The sequence below is a fragment of the Lissotriton vulgaris genome, chromosome 1_2 (assembly GCF_964263255.1).
Source record: "Lissotriton vulgaris chromosome 1_2, aLisVul1.2, whole genome shotgun sequence".
NCBI classification, from domain to species: domain Eukaryota; kingdom Metazoa; phylum Chordata; class Amphibia; order Caudata; family Salamandridae; genus Lissotriton; species Lissotriton vulgaris.
In genome coordinates, this window is record NC_141686.1 from 76,109,781 (window position 1) to 76,132,080 (window position 22,300).

At 46.8% G+C, this 22,300-nt stretch overlaps 1 protein-coding gene across 3 annotated transcripts in view; it reads right to left on the minus strand.

Moving 5' to 3' along the window:
• Positions 1-22,300, minus strand: part of KDM5A (lysine demethylase 5A) — a 937,903-nt gene that overhangs the window by 224,412 nt on the left and 691,191 nt on the right. For all 3 annotated transcript variants that reach the window (XR_015307532.1, XM_086952835.1, XM_086952834.1), the window contains 2 exons: positions 16,350-16,529; positions 16,081-16,236 (listed from right to left, as the gene is read on the minus strand). Coding sequence is in view for 2 of the 3 variants with exons in the window: in XM_086952835.1 (XP_086808961.1) it covers positions 16,081-16,236; positions 16,350-16,529 (336 nt within the window). In the remaining variant the exon portion in view is untranslated. The remainder of the gene's footprint in view (positions 1-16,080; positions 16,237-16,349; positions 16,530-22,300) is intronic.

Sequence of the window (22,300 nt, forward strand, 5' to 3'; positions counted from 1 at the left end):
GTTCATCTAATATGCGGTACAAAAGGGGGTAGTGATGGACGGAGCATCTGAATCAATCAAACACTCACACCCAGTCAAAAGATCTGGGTTTAATCCATCACCGTTCTTTAGCCCACTCTGCCACCCCAGTTCAGACATGGCTATATGCAAATCAGTCTGACCCTGTGCCTAATGGGAACAGTCCAGCCCGAACTGCCAAGCCATGTCTTCCCTGGACCGGAAACAAGCTTCCGAGGACCGGTTTCTGGCATTCCAGCCGTCTTCAGCCCGGCTCGCTTGAATCCAGTGGCAAAGTGAGCAAGGGACTCACGTCTGAGCATACCCTGCCACACTTATGGCGGCCAAAAGCGGTACAAAAGGGGGTGGTGATGGACGGAGCATCTGAATCAATCAAACACTCACACCCAGTCAAAAGATCTGGGTTTAATCCATCACCGTTCTTTAGCCCACTCTGCCACCCCAGTTCAGACATGGCTATATGCAAATCAGTCTGGCCCTGTGCCTAATGGGAACAGTCCAGCCCGAACTGCCAAGCCATGTCTTCCCTCGACCGGAAACAAGCTTCCGAGGACCGGTTTCTGGCATTCCAGCCGTCTTCAGCCCGGCTCGCTTGAATCCAGTGGCAAAGTGAGCAAGGGACTCACGTCTGAGCATACCCTGCCACACTTATGGCGGCCAAAAGCGGTACAAAAGTGGGTGGTGATGGACGGAGCATCTGAATCAATCAAACACTCACACCCAGTCAAAAGATCTGGGTTTAATCAACTGTTTCGTTCATCTAATATGCGGCAACACCCATAATGCCTTGCAGGCCAGGACCGGCCTGCAAGGGCAACACAGCGTTTTCACTGCCTGTGGTGGCCCCAGAAGAACGGGGTCACCACCCTACACGTACAAAGGTGCTGGGGGAGCTGCTGGAGAAGCGCAGTCTCCCCAGCACGAAGAGCAAAGTCCCACCCCAAGTGTCTTGGGGATTCAAAGGAAGCAACCCCTCCAGGGCTCAACTTGCAGTTAACATCTTCTGGGCTAGAACTTTTGTTCTTCAGCTGAGGGTGTTTTGATAATTGCATCAAGGAGTGAAGGGCTGAGTTGGGGATGTCTGCAGAAGGGCATCCCCTGGAGGTGAAGGTGTGGAAAATTAACACAAACTTGGTGAACATTATCGGCGTCATCTTGCCCCTTTTCAAGCCCATTCGTGCGCGTAAGCGGCAGCCATTTTGAACACCATGGCCTCCCTGCCCCTTGCTGATAGCCAGCGTCTCTCTCTCTCTCTTAGCCTCGCAAGCATCCCCCCCGCACACTGACAACCCCCGCTCTCTCATGCTTTGGGTCACAAACCCCCTTTCAGCGCAGCTTCACCACAGAATCCCATCCTGTTCCCAGCGCGACACCTCCCCTCATTCCTTTCATGGCTTCAGATCCTTTTGATGCAAACCCCCTTTTTTCCTGTGTCCCCGTTTGTCTTCCTTGTTCCCAGGCCGCCACCTGGCCCTGCGGATACTGTTTATTACCCCGTACAGTAGGAAGCTTCCCCTCCCCATCAAAAGACCCACGAACCGATCAAAGCCCCCACCCTATGAGATCCGATCAACCCCATGCATTCCGTGAATCGGCGGAATGCCCTGCTGTGCGGCAACCATCACCTGTTGTGACCGGGGTGGGGAATCCAACTGTAAATGTATGTGGGAACGGGCCTGAAGGGGAGATTCCGAGGATGTTCTTTTAACTATCAACGTGTTGCGAGAATGTGTTATGTGCAATAAAGGTCATAAACCCTAGTATAAGAGGCCAGGCCTCAGAGATGTGGTTAGAGCACCTCGTGACGATACTTGCTGTCTGAATTGATGTGTTCTCCTCCGGAGAGAATAAAATCCTCGTTTCCTGCCTTCCAGTCTCCAGCGCCTGCTTCTTCATTGATTAATATTGGTGGGTCATAGAGGCGATACCGCCGGGCAACATAAAAGGGTCTTTGGTTACTGGTTGTCTTTGGAACCCTTTTTTACAATTGGCGTCCCAAACGTGGGGCCCATCAGCGACTCGTGGATCCAGTGGGAGAGGTCCTGACGACAGAGTGAACGACTGCAACGATCGGAAGGTACCCTGTCCGATAGACCCTCGTCTGACAGCCGATCATCCGAACTTCACTGGTTCCGAACAGACCTCTCTCGAGTGATCTGCGGTCCTGACTGGGAACCATCAGGAGTGCCACGAGAAGTACGAAGAAAAGAGGACGATCGGGCGCTGGATTCGGAAGACAAGAAACTGTCCATGCGGTCCGGGTAAGGTCGTGTAAACACGACGAATTGCGAAAGTGATAGATAATTGAAAGTGATTGATAATTGTTGAGAAAATACTAGTATTACTTTTTGTTAATTTATTGGAGATTCACTGTCTACAAACGGAGAAACAACAGGCTCTCCCTTTATAAACAGCGAAGGATAGGTACGCACCCGTCGGACCTATCTTTCTCCCCCACTGAACAATTGCCCCTTCCCCCCATTGATTAACTGTTATAGATTGTTTTCTGGAGATTCTCTGTCTGCAAACAGGGAAAAATAGGTCCCCTCTTTACAGATAGTGAAAGGGTAGGTGACGCGAACCTTTGCGAGCCTACTTATTCTCCCCATTGACCATATTGATTTTTTATTTTTGACCTAACATTGATTGCTCAAGATTGGTTCATGAGGTATTCACTACGTGCAAACAACGTAGAATAGAAATATTCTGTCTAGTCTTTGCACGCAGTGATAAGATAGGTAGTGCTGACTATTATCCCATTGTGATCCGTCATGCCTGTCTTCTCCCCACTGGTTAGTAGCCTGTTTAGCCCGGACCGCTTATTAGAGATGAACCATCCGGCTCCGCTGGAAGGCACCCCTAATAAGGACATGTTCATGAAGCATGGATTGATCGCTATAGCCTATAGTGAGCTGTGGCATAAATATACGAAAAAGGATCAAGAAAGTCAGTGGCCACTGAGAGGATCCTTTGATCTTGACAAAATAGAAACGGTAGAAATAGCCCTTCGTAGGAATGAAACAACACCTATTATGCTCGATAGTCTCGGTATGTGGCGCAAAGAAGCCACGCGACGAAGGGAAGGCGACGAATTCAGAAAAGGTGAAGGGACACGACGGACAACCCTCCAAACGTCTAGTAGGCAAAGGGAAGGGCCAGCGATGGCACAGTCCCGAGGAGTAGACATGGAAAGAGAACGGTGTAGAGGGATGTGCCGACAAGTCAACCCCGGGACACAACGACCCGAAGGTAACCCCCCGACACTGCGCACAGGACGAATAGATTTAAAACAGAACCAATGTGCTTTCTGTAAATGCCTCGGGCACTGGAAAGCCCAATGCCCGACTTTGCAGAGCATAGGTAAGAACGGAGGGTCGACAGAAAGGACAGGCCGACAGAAAGGGAAAAGGCGCGAAATAAAAACCCATCAGACTAGTGCGGACAGGACAGATAGAACCACCCCGTTTGATTATGCTCGATGGCACAGATTTCGTCAGACCAATTTTAACGACATGTTAGAGTTCTGGGACTGATTGCTCTCTGTTGCTCCCCCACTCTGAAAAGCAAACACAACTGCAGGCCAGTGTAAACAACCCCCCGTTAGAGAAAAGACTCAAGGAAGCCAAGCGTCTATTATATAACTTAGGATTTAATTACGGTAAAGAAAACACACAACCAACAGTAAATAGAATAACTAGTAGAACTCTCTAAAAAACAAACTTGACTAATAGGAAAAATACAAAACATATTATGCTCACTCCGGAAGTCCTCGAAATGTAACAGTTCGATGGTCCCGCCCATCCGAAACACATAGCACGTGTGGGGCGGGGCCTGCCAGCAGCCATGAGCCAAAAGAGATCGCCGGCGAGAAGGTCCTGGAGGCTCCACCAAGCAGGCAATGAAATGGTCTTCCCATACTACCCTTCCAGGGATGGCGTCCCCCGGGCCGCGAGTAGGGAGGGGGCGGCTGCAAATGACCCCCTCCCTCGTATCTCCTGGTCCGGCCATCACGAATCTCTCCATCGAACGGATGCAGGGTGGGCAGGGAGGAAGAGGCGACGCGGACGAGCCTCTTCCACCTCCACAGGTAGGAGGCTTCCCTGCCCTGGTCCGGCGCCGATGTCCTCCAGCCGGGCGACGGCCATATACCTACGCTGCACAGGAAATATAATGCCCGGCTGGTATATTTCCGCAACACAGGACATACAATGCCCGACTGGTATACTTGCATAGTACAGGACATACAATGTCAGACGGGCATATTTACGGAGCACCGGATGTACAATGGTCCCCCAAGAGTCGGAATCAGGGGTGTAGGGTGGTCATCATGTGCACCCCTGATTCAAAAGGGACGGTGTAGGATGCGCCGGGAGAGGGAGACGGCACGAGTGAGCCTCCCTCACCTCCCCAGATGAAGGCTCCACTGCTGCACCCTGGCGCCCCGAACCAAAATGTCCTGCTCCAACAGCATGATGCTCTGTCTTTTGCCATCACAAGAAGTTTCTTCCACTCCTGATGGATACGACAAAGGTGGCTGCCGCAGGGTCTCAAAATGGCGTCTGGGCCCTCGAAAGGCGGGTCTAGGCCGCTGGAGTAACTTTGTCCGAAATTGCAACTCGGGCACTTGCCCACCTGGGCGCAAGCCCCCACCATCGACAAACATCCCCTCGACTTTGAAGATTCTACCAAAGTCCCAAGAGCCCTCAGCCCCTTCAGGCTTCCGGTGAGGAACAGCTGCATTGATCTCAAATGAAATAACCACGGCACAGCAACAAGATGGCGGTGCTCTCGTGTCGGCATCAGCTTCCGTCTGAACCACCCAGGAACATTATGGGCTAACGAACTCGAGTAAGTTCCGGCTGAACATCAACATGACCCGGTAAGAAAGACTCTACCCCCTCCCTCTCTTGATTGACGGTCCACACCACCAGCCCCTCTGTTAGCACAGTTTTCTTTTGAACTGCCGAAAGGGACCCTGGTCCAACCGCCAATCGTCGGGGATATTTTTTCCTCTGGTGCTACTTCCGGACTAAACCGGCCTCGCCCAAAATGGCGCCGGTATCAATGGAAACTAACGGACGCCTCGTGGTGTTCCTTAACTAATGAAACTTGATGTACTAAGATATATATACGAACCATTGTGCACTCGATGGGAAAGGGAGGAGGGTTCACTTGGCGAACGTTTGAGAGGGGTTCCGTAAAAATGTTGATTTCAATGAACGATTTATTTTTGATATTTATTGTAACTGGTACATAACGTCGCTTATGATGCACATCCACGGTTTACATCTAGGAAATGTGATTCCGATGAGCTTGACTGTGTTTCCATTTATGAACTAAAATGCCCCTGATTCCCTCGTCACGCAATGAAATGTTTTTAGTTACTTGCAAATAATAAATTAGGCCTTTTTTTACATGTTCTTGTGCTACAAAATAACCCCCTACTGTATGTGCTTCCATCGACGACATGTCAGACCAAATTACGATTGTGCTCTCACATTTTACGTACTGAATGATTATGCAAATAAAGGTCTTAAAAACTATGAATAGGCATCGCATACTTTTGTAAATGCGGGTATCGGTGGGAGGGTTTTTCTGTGCGCAACTGTTCTGCTCTTTTTTTAAGGTTATCCGAGAAATGGTTGTTCGGCCCCGGATTGATGATCGGATCCCAGGTATGATACGTTGCCTCCAAAATATGCGACTAAGCTCAGGAACTAACGTATGAAGAAGGACCTCGACTTCTGAGAATGGGTAAAGTAAAGCGGGGTGATTGATAAAATGTTATTAAGATATGGTGGTCGAAGGTACTAAGGTACCGGGTTAAACGAAGAACTGATATGCCTTAGAACCTCACAGCTTTGGGAATGATTTAAGGATCCCGAAGGCCGGATACATCTACAAAACCGGGTACCTCACGCTAGGCACCTCTGATTCCTTTTTAAGCGTTTCTCTACACACGATCCTTAATGCCATCCTCGAACCTCCCCATGAACCACCTATCACATTGCCCGCCCCCTTGACTTTCGGAAACCAAAACCCTAAGGGATTATATCCCGAAGAGATAAGTACGAGTATGCGGTAAGTAAAGGACTTTCGTGCCCGTACATTTGATGTGTTCGAATGTTGTCCCCCCACCTCCCCCTTTCCCTCCTTTTTCCCTCTGCAGGTTACATTAGAATCCCGATTAGAGTATCGTAAGGGATCTGGAACCACGTCACGCCCGATGCATGAAAACGGACTAGCACTGCAAGACGGCACAAAAAGGACGCCCTACCCAATGCACGACCTTTTTTGTACCTGATCTAATGCTCTTCTGTCCCAAAACTGCATGCTTTCTACATCCTAACACAGACCCGAAACGTCTAACGTTGGGTAACGCACTGAATAGCCCAAACAATACACGGTCATTCTCCATGTCCCACGTGTACTGTTTGGCCTATTGTCTCTCTCTCTCTCTCTCTCTCTCTCTCTCTCTCTCTCTCTCTCTCTCTCTCTCTCTCTCTCTCTCTTTCTCTCTCTCTCTCTCTCTCTCTCTCTCTCTCACTCTTTCACCCCTCCACACTTTCCCTCTTCCTAGCGACTGGCACCTAATTGACGAACCTGGTGCACCTCCTGATTGGCCCCAAATACCACAAGTATTTGCACAAATTTGTCCTAAATAAAATTGTATCGGTACCACGTTACTACCTCTCCTTTTCTACTAAAATATGGATGAAATTTAAATTGACCGAAGAGAAAAGGACAGGTAAGACAACTAAGGTTCTCCAAATTTGACCCACAACCAGGGAACTATTCGTCAGTGGCTTCTATGATAAAATACGTCTGTGGTAATGCGACCATCCCCATTCCAAATTGTCTCCATACCCCAAATAGTAAGAAATGATCGAGACACCCCCGTCTTCCCAAAATGCCCCCAGTTTGGTGTCAGCTGCCCTGAACGAGAGCCCGAAAACGCCCCCTGCTCTAATTCACTGTGTTCCCAATTGTTTTCCATAAGATCCCTCCTTCCCCGAGGATAAGTTTAATAATTATCGCAAACCACCCCCCGAGTTTTTTTTGTAGTAACCAGGTTGCGAGGATTTATATAGAAAGTTAGAAAGATGTGTGCAAAGTTGAAAATTAGATCGAAAATCGAAAGAACTTGTTGCAGTAAGCCTTGTTGAAAATAAGATGTTTTTATGTAATGAAGACTTGTTTAGCCTATGTTCACCCCTCAGAAGGATGCCTATCAGACTGTGGTGAATAGCACGTTGCACTTTTTGTAAAATACAAGGTCCTGAAGACCAGCCTAGCCTTGCAAGACTCGTACTAGGGAAATGGGTCTCTACCAGAAGAACTGACATCTACTATAATAGACGTATGCAATAAATGAGTACCAGACCTCGTACCTATTACAAATGAACGTAATAATCATCAAAAGCGCCAAAGAATTAGCCAACAAAAGGAGGTTGTAAGGAATCCAGCAAACCCATCATCAATTGTTTATACGTTAGCCGCAAGAATCTCCAATGTAGCGAGTGCTTACCCCAGTTGCTTGGTGTTGGGAGAGAAATAGATTTATGTAATTACCTTCTCCTGCAATATCTCTAAAGACTGTCTTTTCAAAACTCATTTAAGGGTATCACTGTCGGAGGAGAAAGAGACCGGATGTGGGAGCACGCGGCCTGACTGCGGATTGTGGAACATCAGCGACGGAGGCCGAGGCGAGACCACAGCAGTAAGGAGACGCAGGACGGGGCACTGTTTCAGACAAAGCTAAGGAAAGGGCTGACCTGAAGCCCCTGCTCTATGATCAACGTGTGCCAAAAAGTCCCCGCTCTCTGAGCATGGTTACGGACCCGCCTGTCGCAAACTCTCCGTCCCCCTGATCTGTTCCCGACTTGGCCTTGCTCCATCCCCATCTCCTCCGACCTACCATAAAGACTGTTCACACCCGCACCTTTCCACCCGAACTCCCAAGTTCCTCCAAATCCTACTGAGCTACCCAGAGAAGAGTACTCCCTGCGTCAGAAGGGAGGGAGCTCCGACTAAGTAAACCACGAACTATGTTAATCTTAGAACGGAGACCTAGAACTCCACCAAGGGTCGCCTCTAAAGAAAAGATGAACGAAGTAGGTGGTTCTACCCACTGCTGAACGCCTCGAAGATGATGGAAGCGACAGGAAATGCCCACCACCAGAGACTCAAGAAACAAACAGATCTCACAATTCAGGAACAATCGCATTTTTTATTGCAAATCTATGTTCTGCGTTACAAAAGAAAGTGCACCTACTCCAAAACCGTAATGCATTTCTCCTATGAGGTCTGGCGAAACAAAACAAAATGTACCCCTGCCCGCAGACCTCCAACGACTCAATCCACATGAACATTCCTGTTGACAGACCGAATTGTAATCCAGGTACTTAACAGTGCCAACAGAAGACGACAAAAGACAACGAGAACTCTGATATCTTTACTGTATCTCCTTTCTCTCCCAATCACCATTGGACTAACTATGCACCCGCCGAATGCAAAAAGGACTTACTTATATGATAACTTACCAGTTCTTATTCCAAATGACTATAAGTATCTATGATCTGTACCCAACGCCCTCGCTACGTAATTCTAGTCTGATATTGCATTACGATGACTTTTTTCTGCAACCAACTTAACGATGAACCCGCCTACTAGATGATGAGATTTTTTTCAATATGATGTTTATAATGTGATGTTTATGTACAGTTCTTTTGCCTAAGTCCCCTCTCCCTTACTTATGATCGCTGCATGTAGGTATAGATAGGAAATAGGCCAGCAAGATGTCTTGGAAATGTTAAAGGGAGGACTGTGGAAAATTAACACAAACTTGGTGAACATTATCGGCGTCATCTTGCCCCTTTTCAAGCCCATTCGTGCGCGTAAGCGGCAGCCATTTTGAACACCATGGCCTCCCTGCCCCTTGCTGATAGCCAGCGTCTCTCTCTCTCTCTTAGCCTCGCAAGCATCCCCCCCGCACACTGACAACCCCCGCTCTCTCATGCTTTGGGTCACAAACCCCCTTTCAGCGCAGCTTCACCACAGAATCCCATCCTGTTCCCAGCGCGACACCTCCCCTCATTCCTTTCATGGCTTCAGATCCTTTTGATGCAAACCCCCTTTTTTCCTGTGTCCCCGTTTGTCTTCCTTGTTCCCAGGCCGCCACCTGGCCCTGCGGATACTGTTTATTACCCCGTACAGTAGGAAGCTTCCCCTCCCCATCAAAAGACCCACGAACCGATCAAAGCCCCCACCCTATGAGATCCGATCAACCCCATGCATTCCGTGAATCGGCGGAATGCCCTGCTGTGCGGCAACCATCACCTGTTGTGACCGGGGTGGGGAATCCAACTGTAAATGTATGTGGGAACGGGCCTGAAGGGGAGATTCCGAGGATGTTCTTTTAACTATCAACGTGTTGCGAGAATGTGTTATGTGCAATAAAGGTCATAAACCCTAGTATAAGAGGCCAGGCCTCAGAGATGTGGTTAGAGCACCTCGTGACGATACTTGCTGTCTGAATTGATGTGTTCTCCTCCGGAGAGAATAAAATCCTCGTTTCCTGCCTTCCAGTCTCCAGCGCCTGCTTCTTCATTGATTAATATTGGTGGGTCATAGAGGCGATACCGCCGGGCAACATAAAAGGGTCTTTGGTTACTGGTTGTCTTTGGAACCCTTTTTTACAAAGGGGTGTAATTGCACTGAAATGCAATTATTAATGATTATTTATTTTAGAGGGAAGGATGTTCAATGTGTAGTATTGGTGTAAGGTGATGTCATAAGCTAAGTGGCTAGACACTCTTGCTAGGGTGTCTGACAGTATTTACAACTTAATTCTGTGATCATCTGTGATGCCTTTAGGGTCTGTAATTGCAATGCATTTTTAATGATATCTAAATGTGCTGAGTACTGTCATTCTAAGGTGTGCGTAAACATGTATTCTTGCAGCTGCACTTAGGAGTGGTGAAGACCCCAGACTATTAGCCCTTAAGATGTACAGGTGCATACTGTATGGTCATTAGGTGATGCTCAGTCAGGGTCATGTATCACCAAGGCAGGTGTAGCCTGTTTAATGCTTGTTGAGGTAATGGGGGGTATCGCCACTGGGATGGTGCCAGTGTGCAGGTCCCTCGCTCCAGGTTAAGACCAATTCACTGCATTGGGGGCAAGATGATGTGCATACATGGGAGTGGTGGTTCCAGATCCCACCCCCCCTGCGGGAGGGGTGGAGATGTTATGCAATGTCACAAAGTAATTCAATTAGCTTATGTATATTTGCAAATTGGTGTATAGTATTGAGTGGTGTGTGTGTGTGTGTGTGTGTGCATGACAGAGGGTATCTTAGAGGTGCCCCCTGAAACCTAACCCACGATCAGTGTCCTGACTGAGAGGCTGCCTAGGCTGCCACACAGCAGACATGTTGCTGAACCCCTGGGTAGAGAGCCATCCGCTATCCGGGCCTGCAACAGTACACATCCTGGGAAAAGGTGGTAGGTCTCCTCCCCCAGAATGGGCAGGGGGAGCTTCAAAGGCATGCCGCCTTTGTGAGCTTCTCCAGGCCACTTGCTGTACTCAGCAAATGGCCCACACCGGTTCTGACTCCCACTCTGGCGGGAAGACAGGTGGGAAAAACAAAGGAAGGAAAGGGGGTGTGCCAGTCTCTGCCAACACCACTCCTCAGGTGGGGGAGGCGAGGTAAAGCACAACTCCGGGCTCTCGCCATTTTGAGAATGGGGAGCCCTACCCAATCAGAGCTAGGCTCCTGCCCCCCTCCCACTGGAGAGTGGCAGGATACAGGGTGTACTCACCCCAGGACAGGGACCTGCTGACACTATGATCCGTTTCAAAACTGTATGACCCACATTGACAGCTGGATGGGACAAAATACATTTCAGTTAAACAACCGTAAAACCGAGATCATCCTGTTTGGTAGGGCCGATGATTATTGGTCAAGCAGTTGGTGGCCCCAGTCACTCGTCCCCTGTCCATCTCCAAAACAAACCGTCTGCAATTTGGGAATTACCATCAACAATACGCTTTCCATGAAAGCCCATGTGAACCGAGTATTGGCACTTGCTATGCCATTCTACGGAAATTAAGAAAAATCTTCAAGTGGCTACCTATTGAAACCCGTAAGCCACTGGTGCAGGGCCTTATTGTAAGTCACATGGACTAAGGAAATGCCTTATTGGCCTCTCTAAATGAAGGTCTTTTCTCTAAACTACAGATTCTGCAGAACACCAGAGCCAGATTAATCCTGGACCTGCCCTCTAGATCACCATCCGGTCCCAATCTGAAACTTCTTCATTGGCTTCCAATTAGGAAGAGAGGGCAGTATGAAATCTTGTGCTTAACACACAAAAGCTCTATGGAAACGGCCCTGGCTATTTTGGAAAAAAACTGAAAAAATACCAGCCCGCCAGAACCCTGAGAGCTAGCTCAAAACCTCTCTTAAGTCCCCTGTGGATCCGCACTGTGCGCAACGGGAGGCAGTTATTTTTCTTATCTCGCCCCCTATCTATGGAACAAGCTTCCAGCCTACCTTATATCCATCTCCGACAACCTTCATTCTCGTAGAGAATTAAAAACATGGCTGTTCTCTAATGAAATGAAATAGGATGCCGGGGGTGGAACTATCTGCAAGTGCCTTGAGACCTTACGGTGATTTGTGAGCTATACAAGATCTTTTGACTTTGACTTTGCCCTTGCCCTACTTGTAACGCCCCTAAATTTAGTATTTAGGGGCACCCTGAACCTTCCTTCCTCAGATCCCAATTCCAAAACAAGAAAGAAGAACAAGAAGAAAGAAGACCTGATGTGCAGCTGCTAACAAGAGGACAACACCAACAGACTTGGTCCCAGCCCTACAGGCCTGTCGACCCTCGATCCTGCTCCTGCTAAATCAAGGCATCTCTTGTGGTCAGCAACCTCAAAAACCCTGGAGGACCTGACTGTCCTGCTTATCTAAAAGACTGGGACTCCCACGAGCAGTGGTTCTGCTCAAACAAGCAACACCCCTGGTGCCAGCCAGGAACCGCGAATCCAGCACACTCTGCACTCGCCGAACCCGGCCTGTGCCTGAGTGAACAAAGACCACGAGGGCATCCCCCCCTGGCAATTGTGACTTGGAATCCAGTGCCCAAGGACCCTCCTCGACACTCCTGACGACGCCTGCAGCCTCTCAACAAGGGACCCCTCCAACCGCGACCAGCTGAGGGTAAGATTTCCCGACACCCAAAGACACCCCTGCACCCGGCACCGCACAGCCCCCTGTGCCCAACTCCTGGGTGGCTACCTAACCTACAGCTTCCCAATTTACCTCTCGAAATGGTGTTCGAACCTGAAGAATCTCCGTCCCAGAGTCTGCAGCCTTTGTTCAACATCCAGCTTTCCCAATGAAATACATTGGGCGCCCGACGGCCCAAAAGCACCCTGCACCCAGCCGTCCGAGTGCCACTAGAAGTGCAGCATCTGTCTTAACCTACTTCCCCACTTGCCCTGTGTAAGTGACGAGGAGATCAGTGCCCACAGCCGCGTGGCCTGCTGGCTAGCAGTCACCAACCGAAGGCCCCCTATCCTCCATAGGATAACATCGGGCCTACTCACTCTACCCCCGGCTGCCCCTGTGCTGCTGAGGGTGTAACAACTGTACTTACCTGACCCTGGGGGACTCCTGAGTCTACCCCCAGAACCTTAACTCTGCCAGCCGAGTACTTACCCAAAGACCGATAACTTGATTTTCTCCATAGGGTAACATTGGCTGGGTTTCACTCAGAATTTTGAAGTGTCGAGTTTTGCAACTTTAAAATATTCACTATAAATCAGCCGATCAACGTAAACGAAATTACTCACCTATTACCAGGAGAGATCCCAGTGCTGTATCTTTGAGCCCAGCACTGAACCTGAAAGGTAATTACAACTGTAACTTACCGTTAACTTTATGTTCCTCCATAGGATTACATTGCTGGATTTTCACCAACATTTCTTCTAAGTTTCGATTTTCAAAACTTACAAATAGTCCTTAAAAATCGCCTGTGTAACAAAAACGATTTCTTTCAACTGTTTACAGGCAATGCACCAGGGTTGATCCAGGATCTAGCCCCGAGTAAGAAAAACATTTGTAAAGTGATTTTATTGCATTTACTTAAAACTTCCCGTTAAGCTCAATTTTATTTTGTGTTTAACTTGTGTTGCATATTGCAACAACTATACCCATTGCATTTAAAAGTCTATGACTATTTGAAAGTATTCAATTGCAACATGTCATCTTGAGAAAGTATTTATGATACCTACTTGTCGTTCTAAAATAAACAATATCTTTTTATATACAAAACAATTGGCCTAGAGTTCAGTTCTTGAGTGTGTGAGACCATTTGCTGACTGAGTGGGTACAACAAATACTTTACACTGTCCTCTGATACTACTTTACTGCTCGGCCAAGCTACCACTTTAGAGAGTAAGGTTATATCTAACTTTGGCCTCTGCCATACCACTGGGGGCTGTGGACTCTGCACACTGAACCTTACTTTTGTGCAGTATATACAGAGCCACTTTCTTAAAATTGTGTGCCTGGCTAGGAATTCACAGGCTTTTGGAAATCAAAACCACTTTTGCCCCAGGATGATCCCCTGACCTAGTGACCACCCACATGACCCTGATAGTTGGATGGAGAATTTTAGCAAAATACATCCAATATGCACTCACTGTGGTGAGGGCAGGCTGTTGGTTGTACCATTACTTTAGTGCATTATTTTTACTGTTGAGGAAGTACTCAAGCCTATTCAAAACAGCCCCATAAAAAAGCCTCTTGGGACCAATAGGGTGCCCCATAAAAAAGCCTCCTGGGTCAAATGGGGCACCCATGGATACATATTTAAGGCTAATCCGGAGTTCTAGTCACCGCTCCTTGTAAATGTTTTTAGCTCTGTGTGTAAGGCAGGCATCCTCCGACCTGGTGCAAATCTGTTATCATCCATGTTTTCATGACGGTAAATATGCATGGACCCGTGTGTTATCAGCCTGCTTCTCTCCCTGATTCAGCTCCAAAAATAATGAGTGAATTAACACTGGATCAACTGTAGACACTAGAAGGAAAACGATCCACAGGAAATATATCTACAAGAAATGTCACTCAACAGCAAACAAGCCTTGGCAAAGTCGACGAATCTGACACTTAGAAATTTTTCAAGGAAAACTTGGGTAAGTGTTTGAACGGTCAGTTAGAATCAAATCAAATGAATCTTTATTCGATCTCATGGAAATAGATCATTAAACATACATGATAAAACATAATATTACACTGAAGTTAAAAGCAGATAAAAAAAAGCATCAGATTCAGTCGGTACATATCCACAAAGTCAATAATTAAAACAGCATAGATTACGCAAACAAAGTGCATTCTTTAAGAAGAAAACAACTGCCTATCAATGTTGTACCAAAGCGTTGTTCTACAAATAAGCCTCTGTTAGATTAATGCTCTAATAACAACTGTCTGATCGAACATACGCACAACCTGTGCTGTATAGAATTGGTGTACAAAGTCAGAAAAAAACAATAAATAGTATTAAAAATAATGTGTAAGCGAATTTACGGTTCCATCAAAAGCAAGCAGTTGCGTATCTTCAACAAGTGGGACAAGAGGGAGAGAAGATGAAAAAGGGAAGGCATAAACACGTTGAACAACCTGCAATACCCACCCATTGGTCCAATGCAATTGCACGTCAGCCAGGCAGTTGAAAACTAATTCTGCAACATACAGCTGTCCATGACCATGGGTGAAGAAATCAAAGAGGCACTGCAGTCATGGCAGGAGGACGTAGATGGAGGACTGCTGTCCTCGATGGTGGCTACAAACTCAGCTACCACTAATGCCTCTTGATCCTGGATTGGGCTGCACTAGCTGTTTACGGTTGCAGGGGCTACCATTGGTGAGAGGCAAGATCTCAAAAGTATTCTCTAAACCATTGGTGTGGAAGGGCCTTAGGATAACAACCCCTCAAAGAGCAGGCTGTAGCATGCCTACCTGTAGAGCATTCCAATGCACAGTGACTTCTTTCCCCAAAACGTCTGGAGTAATCAAATGGAATATGCTACGCCATGCATCTAGGTATGACGCCTAATCACTACACTGGTGCCAATGCCAGGAGCTACACAGTTGTTTATAGACTAGCTCTTAAAACATACGTAGCTGGGTCCCATCTGTTCTGAATTATTTTAGCTGTTCTTGAATGAGTCAAGAACAGCCGGCAAAATCTTGCAAGCCATATCCCAGAGGGAATGTGAAAAGCATTGAAGCAGGCATACAGCATTTAAGGACCTCAAAGACACACTGGAGAGGACTAATTATCTGAAAGCACCAATGCACTTGGAATGCTTATGTAATGGAGAAGTGGAAAATGAACTGGGGTTAACTTTGCTAGCTTCTGCCAAGGTCTCAAAAAATGGGTCAGAAAGGCCAGGTCCCCAAGGCAACCCAGGAGAGAAAAGTGACCACAGCTTAGACTGGCTAGCCATTAATATGTCTTTCAAAGCTATTATTTTAAAGAACAGCAATGTCTTTTAAGTAGTAGGTCCAGGCTGCAAGATTTAATTCAGTAGATTTTCCTCGATCTTTATCATCTGTAGCTGAAGATTCAGTGCGTCTGCAGCCCTCCGTGTTGACTATCACAAAAAATGCCTTCTCTTCTTGGAGGGGAGAGGTGTACTGTAGAGTGTCATGGACACTGGCATTCTGCAAATCTAACTACAGACCATCAGAAGTAAATAATCCACCTATCGGACAAGCAGGACATTTTGGAGACCTTGAATGGAATACCAATCCAAAACCAACATGGCTAGAAGCCTACGGTCGTAATGGCATCAAGGAAGAGACTGTGGGGGCAATTGCTAGAAAAGCTTTGGATCTAGTCTCACACATCGAGGGAAAGAGGAAGTGTAAAATTCAGACGGTGGGCATCTGCAGTTGGAAGTCTCTGTCAAAACAGTCCTCTTATGTTGCAGGGATACAGCTATGGCAAATTGTCATGACCCACAGACTGAAACACTTACCACTGCAGCATTATCTCTAGACTCATCCATGATGTCTTCCAACTGCATAAGAGATTCCAGGTCTATATCTTTCTCCTTTTCCATTATTTCTTTTACCTTCTTCCGTTTGCTTTTGCTGCTTCCGTAAACACCAATATCACTGCGAGGACTCAATACCTAGTATTATTTGCAAGGAAAGAGAAATAACATGCTTGAGAGAGCCAACTATAAAACAGGACAAATAAATATCATGATAATGTGAGATAGCAGCTTAATGTTATTAACATTACCTGTAAAAGAGTGTAACTAGAATTCTTCTTTAGGAAGGCCCGCCCTAAGCGATCTCTCCAAGACCAGGCTGTCACGACCTGTGAATCTACCTGTGGCAATAAATCAAGGCGCACAGGTATCAGACGACCTTTTGCTAATAAACTCTCAAGCTGATCCAGGTATGCATAGTGGGTGCCATTCTGTGGAAATAAAGGTATAGTTCTGTTAACGTTTAGATGGGTCTTGAATTTCCTCTTAAAATTCAAGCAAAGCTAAATTATTTGTAACAAAGGTCAGTTTATACTTTAGGAAATATGGTTAAGGTTGATGATTAACAAGTTACTTACCTTCAATAAGGCCCTTTTGGTGGATACTCTAACTACATATTCTTCACCTTTTGATTCCTTCAAGGTGCAATATTGGATCCAGAATGTATTTCGGCAAAAGCTCCTGCACACACACAGGTGGAGTCCTTTGGCCACTCAGCACATTTGCCCTGCTCCGAATTGACAACTCTGAGATGTATATAGCCAACACACCTACATCTTGAATATCAAGATAACTTCCACAAATGATGACTCACAATAAAACAATAAGAAGACAATGTGATTATTCAACATCAAACCTTATGACCTACCAAAAGTCTACTCCACAGAACACGAAGTTAGACGGCACAGTGAGGTTCTGCAGTTAGAGTGAGTATCCACAATAGAGAGATACCGAAGGCAAGCAACTTGTTCTTCTGATGAATACTTCCAACTGTAGGCTGTTCAACTTTTAAACAAATAGCTACACATTAAAAAGGGGGTTTGACATAAGAGTAGGCTTTGGAGGTTCTGCAGAGCTAAACTAGTAAAATAGTCCAGCCTGCAGACCAGAAAATCAACATAATCAACATAATAGTGCTTGGCAATGGTGTGGATGGATGCCCATGTAGCAACCTAGTAGATGTCAAGCCAAAGCCATAGTGGCGACCTTTCTATGATGGAATTAGCAATAAGGTTTGGAGGGGCTTCTTTCTCACCAAGGCAAAGCACATCTTCTTTTAGTGGACAATCCATCTCGATAAGGTCTATTTTGAACTGTCATTCCCTTCTTTGCACTGGGAAATCCAATAAAGAAACAGTCATCTACCTGGTAACTCCTTATATCCCTTACATCTCTATATATAAATTGAGGGCTCTCTTTGGGTAAACCAAGGAAGCCTCTACTCCTCCTTGAAGGGATGAGGCGCAGAGGAGAAAGCGGGGAGTGTAATGTACTACCCTCGATTGAAGGGTGGCACTACTTTCTGCAGGATGGATGTTCGAGTCTTGAGTACTAACTTGTCTGGTGTAATATGGCAACTTCACTGACGAACGAGTTACTTCCCTTTGGTAACAATATATCTGTAAGAAACATAGGTTAGTTATAGATTCCTTACATTAGAATAGATACCCCTTAGAATTACCCCCAGGCGTCAGACTGGATCCGGAAAGTTTTTTCGTCAGCAGTACCTCTGCGTGTCGGAAGATGGCGTCGGTCGGCTCCGGGTTCATCGTTGGCGTTGTTGTCGCCGGGATGACGTTGCGGTAGATACTTAGATGCTGCCCTCTTGCGCAAACGTCAGTTCTGTACACGACTTTCCACACCAGAAACACAGAGCCAAGCAAAACACTGACCACTGGTGCACAAAACCCGGGCCCTGAAGGGATGTCCTTAACCCTAGAAATCAGTTCGCAGAAAGGGGAGGATGGGTGGGGCGGTAAGGAATATATAACTGACCTATATTTCTTACAGATATATCGCTATCAAAGGTAAGAAACCTCTTAATCTGAAAGAGACAGTTAGTTCTAGATTCCTTACCTTAGAATAGATACCTCTGCGAACTAAGATCACACCAGAAAGTCCTGGAGAACAGAACAGCCAAAGAAGCCATCACTCCAGACTTGGCTGTCGAGGCAGTAGTATCTCGTAAATGGGTGCAGTGATGCCCATGTGTAGCTGCCTGACAGATGTCATTCAGAGGAACACCTCGTCCAAAAGCAGCAGTGGCTGCCATTGCCCTGGTGGAGTGGGCGCCCAGCCCCACTGGAGGCTTCTTTTTTGCTAGAGAATAGCAGGCTTTGATACACAAAACGACCCATCTGGAAAGGTTCGCTTGTGTACGGCCTGACGTTTCTTGGCGCCCACATAGTCAAACAAGCATTTTCAATGCAATAGGTCTCGCAGTTACACAAGTTTAAGCTATTGCCATTGTAAATGACAGTGCCTTTTATTTATGTTTTTAAAACGAAAACGAAAATAAAAGGCATTGTTATTTGCAATGTCAAAAGCTCAAACTCGCGTAAATGCGAAAACTTTTGCATTGCAAATGCTTGTTTTTAGAAGTCATTCCGAATTCGAGAAGCAGATTTCAACTTTTATAAATGGTTTTGCTACGTAATCCATGCTGAGGGTTGGCGGGTATTCACAAAATAGAAACTGCCAGTAGACCAGTGCATGCAAGGGGGTGGGAAATTCTGACATATCAGGTGAGCTCATTTTCATAAAAACAAAGCCTCCTACTGCGTTTCAATGGCAGATGCATGCAGTGCCTAAACTCAACCTGTGCTTTTCTTATTAATGGTGAGATGGCATTAGCCCCCAAAACCCCATTCTGCCCAATGTGTGTCAGGTGGGAGATTTGAACTGTTAAACATTGATTCTGTTAATTGAATTTGAACTAGCACATTGAAATGTCAAAATGTCATTACTCCATACTAATCAATAAGGAGACAGAGCTCTGGTTTTCATGCAGAGAATGTTTGCTGTTTTCCAAGGAATGCGGCGCGTCAATCTCTTTATTTTAAGTAAAAGACCCACTGTAACAATTTGCAAAGTTTGGAGGTGTGTTGGGGAGGAAGAGCCCACATGTTAATGACAGCCACAGCCCTCTTTCACCCCCTCGCTTCCTACCCTTAGCCATAAACCCTTTGATGCAGGCCTGTGGTGGGCAGCTGCTGCCCTCCAGTGAGGGTGCAGGTGAGTGACGGCGCTTCCCCGGCACATGCAGAGCCGCCTGGTCATGGGACACAGTGGGAGGAGCAGTGTTGTGAGGACCGTGCGTTGCTACTCGGCTTAAACCTGCACCCGCAGGAGGGACGGAGCTGCCGGCTCGTACGCCCATGGTCCTGGCCACTGCCATGAAGCCGGCCCGGGAACCCAGCGAGAGTGAGCAGCCCGGGAGGGAGGCCAGGAACCCTGGGACCGTGCCCACCACCAACTCCAGCGGAAGGGGCGGCAGTACCCTACCCGCTCCGGCGGCACCCGCACCAGGGGCCCCCACCATGTCCCCTGCACAAGCAAGAGGCTGTGTAAGGCGAGGGTCACGCAAGGGTGGCTGAACCAGGGGAAGGGGGACCCCAGCAATGTAATTCTTATCGCAAAAATGCCTCTCTCTGCATTAAGGTATGTTTATTCCTCAAAAACATATCCCCTGAAGAACGGCACCATTTCTGCCCATAGTAATATTCTCTCCGTCCACATTTTGGATACCTACGCGCTTGGGTGAAGCGTATGTGTCGTCTCCCCAATGTTATTCCTTAGCATCATGTTACTCTTTCTCCTCGGAATACAGTAAGTCCTGTAAGTAATACAGTAAGTACTGTAATTACTGTAAGTAATACAGTAAGTTCCCTAGAAATGTCCTTCCCTACAACGAAATACGTCTTCCTCAACAAAACATCAATTTTATGGCCCATAATGACATTCCGATAGTGAATATTGAGGTTAGAGAACTGACCTCAAGACTTGGCGCCAAATTTACAATGAAAACGACGTTTTCTTATCCAATTCAATAAAGTTTATTCAATTCATTTGGTAAGATTCAAAAGCAAACTCTCTGGTGAGTTGTTCCATACACATCTTTGTTGACATAATCTCCTTCTTATGCCACAAGTTAAATAGACATTATTATCCACTTCTTAGTAACACCCAATGCATTTCGGGTCAAACCAAAAACATGACCCTTCGTCATGTTTTTCTATCTCGTGATACTTCAAAGACTCTTCCAGGACAACAATGTGCATCCGGACCCAACACTAGGTGGCCATCTATGCACAGCCTCGAATCTAACTGTTTCTTTCAGAAAGGACTAGCAGCTCATTGATGCAGGAGCATGCAAAAGTAATCTCAATGAAGAACACAGTCTTAATGGTCAGCAACATCAAAGAGCATTCAAAAATGTATGGATCAAACTAAAGTCCCACTGTGACATAAGACAGATGAAGGACAACAGTCTCAAGGACAAGACAGAAGTACTTATCTTTGGAAACAACTCCTTGCCATGAAAACGACACATGGTGGCCTGCTGAACTCAGTCCATCCCCCACACCGACAGACCACGCCACAACCTCGCCATCATCTTGGACAGCAAGCTATCAACAAAGAAACAGATAAACACAGTGTCATCCGCCTTCTTCCACACCCTACACATGCTTCACAAGATCTTCAGGGGGCTCCCAGTCAACACCAGAAGGACCGTCACACAGGCTTTCGTCACCAGCAGGCAGGACTACGGGAACGCGCTCTATGAGAAATCATAAAACTCCTTCTGAAGAGGCTACAAACAATACAAAACTCAGCAGTAAGACTAATCCTTGACCTCTCCAGACTGACCCACATCCCACCTCAGGAGGCTACACTGGCTCCCGATCCAGAAGAGATACCACTTCAAGATGTTGATCCAAGCATACCAAGTCCTGTAGAAGGAAGGACCAGCATACATCAACAAACGCATGACCTTACACCAACCGACCAGACACCCTCTTCCTCGCAGAAACCCCCCGGATCCGCAGAGGCAACAACAGAGTACGCTACTTCTCATACAGGACGGCTAAAGCCTGAAATAACATCTCCCTGCACCTAACGACCGCCTCATCGCACCAGCAAGGACGCAAGACTTGGCTCTGAACAGAACACCACAAAGCAGTTAGCGACTCCAGCACCTTGAACTCTCACGGGTGATTTACCGCGCTTTATAAATCCTTGATTGAATGAAAGGGCGCACAGGGAAATATAAGCACTTTAAAAAAATATCACAACCTGCAGCGTAAGTAAAAAGGGCTGACCTGGGAAATGTTAAAAGGCCAGATAAGTAACCATAAAGGTATCCATGGCAAGATATTGCTGGTCTAGGGGGGGCAGAACAATCACAAGTACATCTGAAAGTTTAAGCTGAAAGGGATAGCCATACAGTCCTTACTCCAGGCCAGAAAGCCAGCCAGTAGCAAGAATAGATGGATTTGGTGAATGGATGAGATGAGCAGCCAATACCACATTTATCAATTCTGCAACCACTTAGCTGGATCCGCAAATTCAACATGCATGGAAATGCAGATTGTGTGGGTTTAGATGTAGAACCCTCTGTTGTTGTTATAGCAGTACTCCCGAAAAAAGGAGGCAGAGAGGAGGGCAGAGGAAAAGGTTTTACAGTTTAGAGTACCAGACCATCTCGGCCCAGTCCAAGGCTATAAAGATGAGTTTGGCCCAGTCCCTCCTGACTTTCTTGAAAACTAGGGAAAGCACTAAGAGAGGCAGAAACGTAAACAGGAAACTGGAGTCCCATGGAAGGTGGAATGCTCCTCCTGAAGCAGTGGCTTCACACATGCAGTGGCAAAACCATACACTCGAGGCACGCCCCCCTAATCAACTATGCGCCAAGCCACTTCTGGCAGCAGGTACCACTCATGGTCAGCCATGTACCATCTGCGAGGCTCATACTTCCTGGCATTAAGGGAGTCCCCTGGTTGACAGACTGCTAGGAAATACCTTAAAGGTCCAGATAGCTCCTGAGCCTCAATGCTTCCTGTGAGTGCATAAAGAACCCTACTCTACCTTTCTTATTGTAGTACCAGACGGCAGGCATGTTGTCCATCAGAAACTGAAGAGTTGTCCCCCTTGTACTAGGTAGAATGGCCTTGAGGGCAAGGCATATGGCATGCAGGTTCAG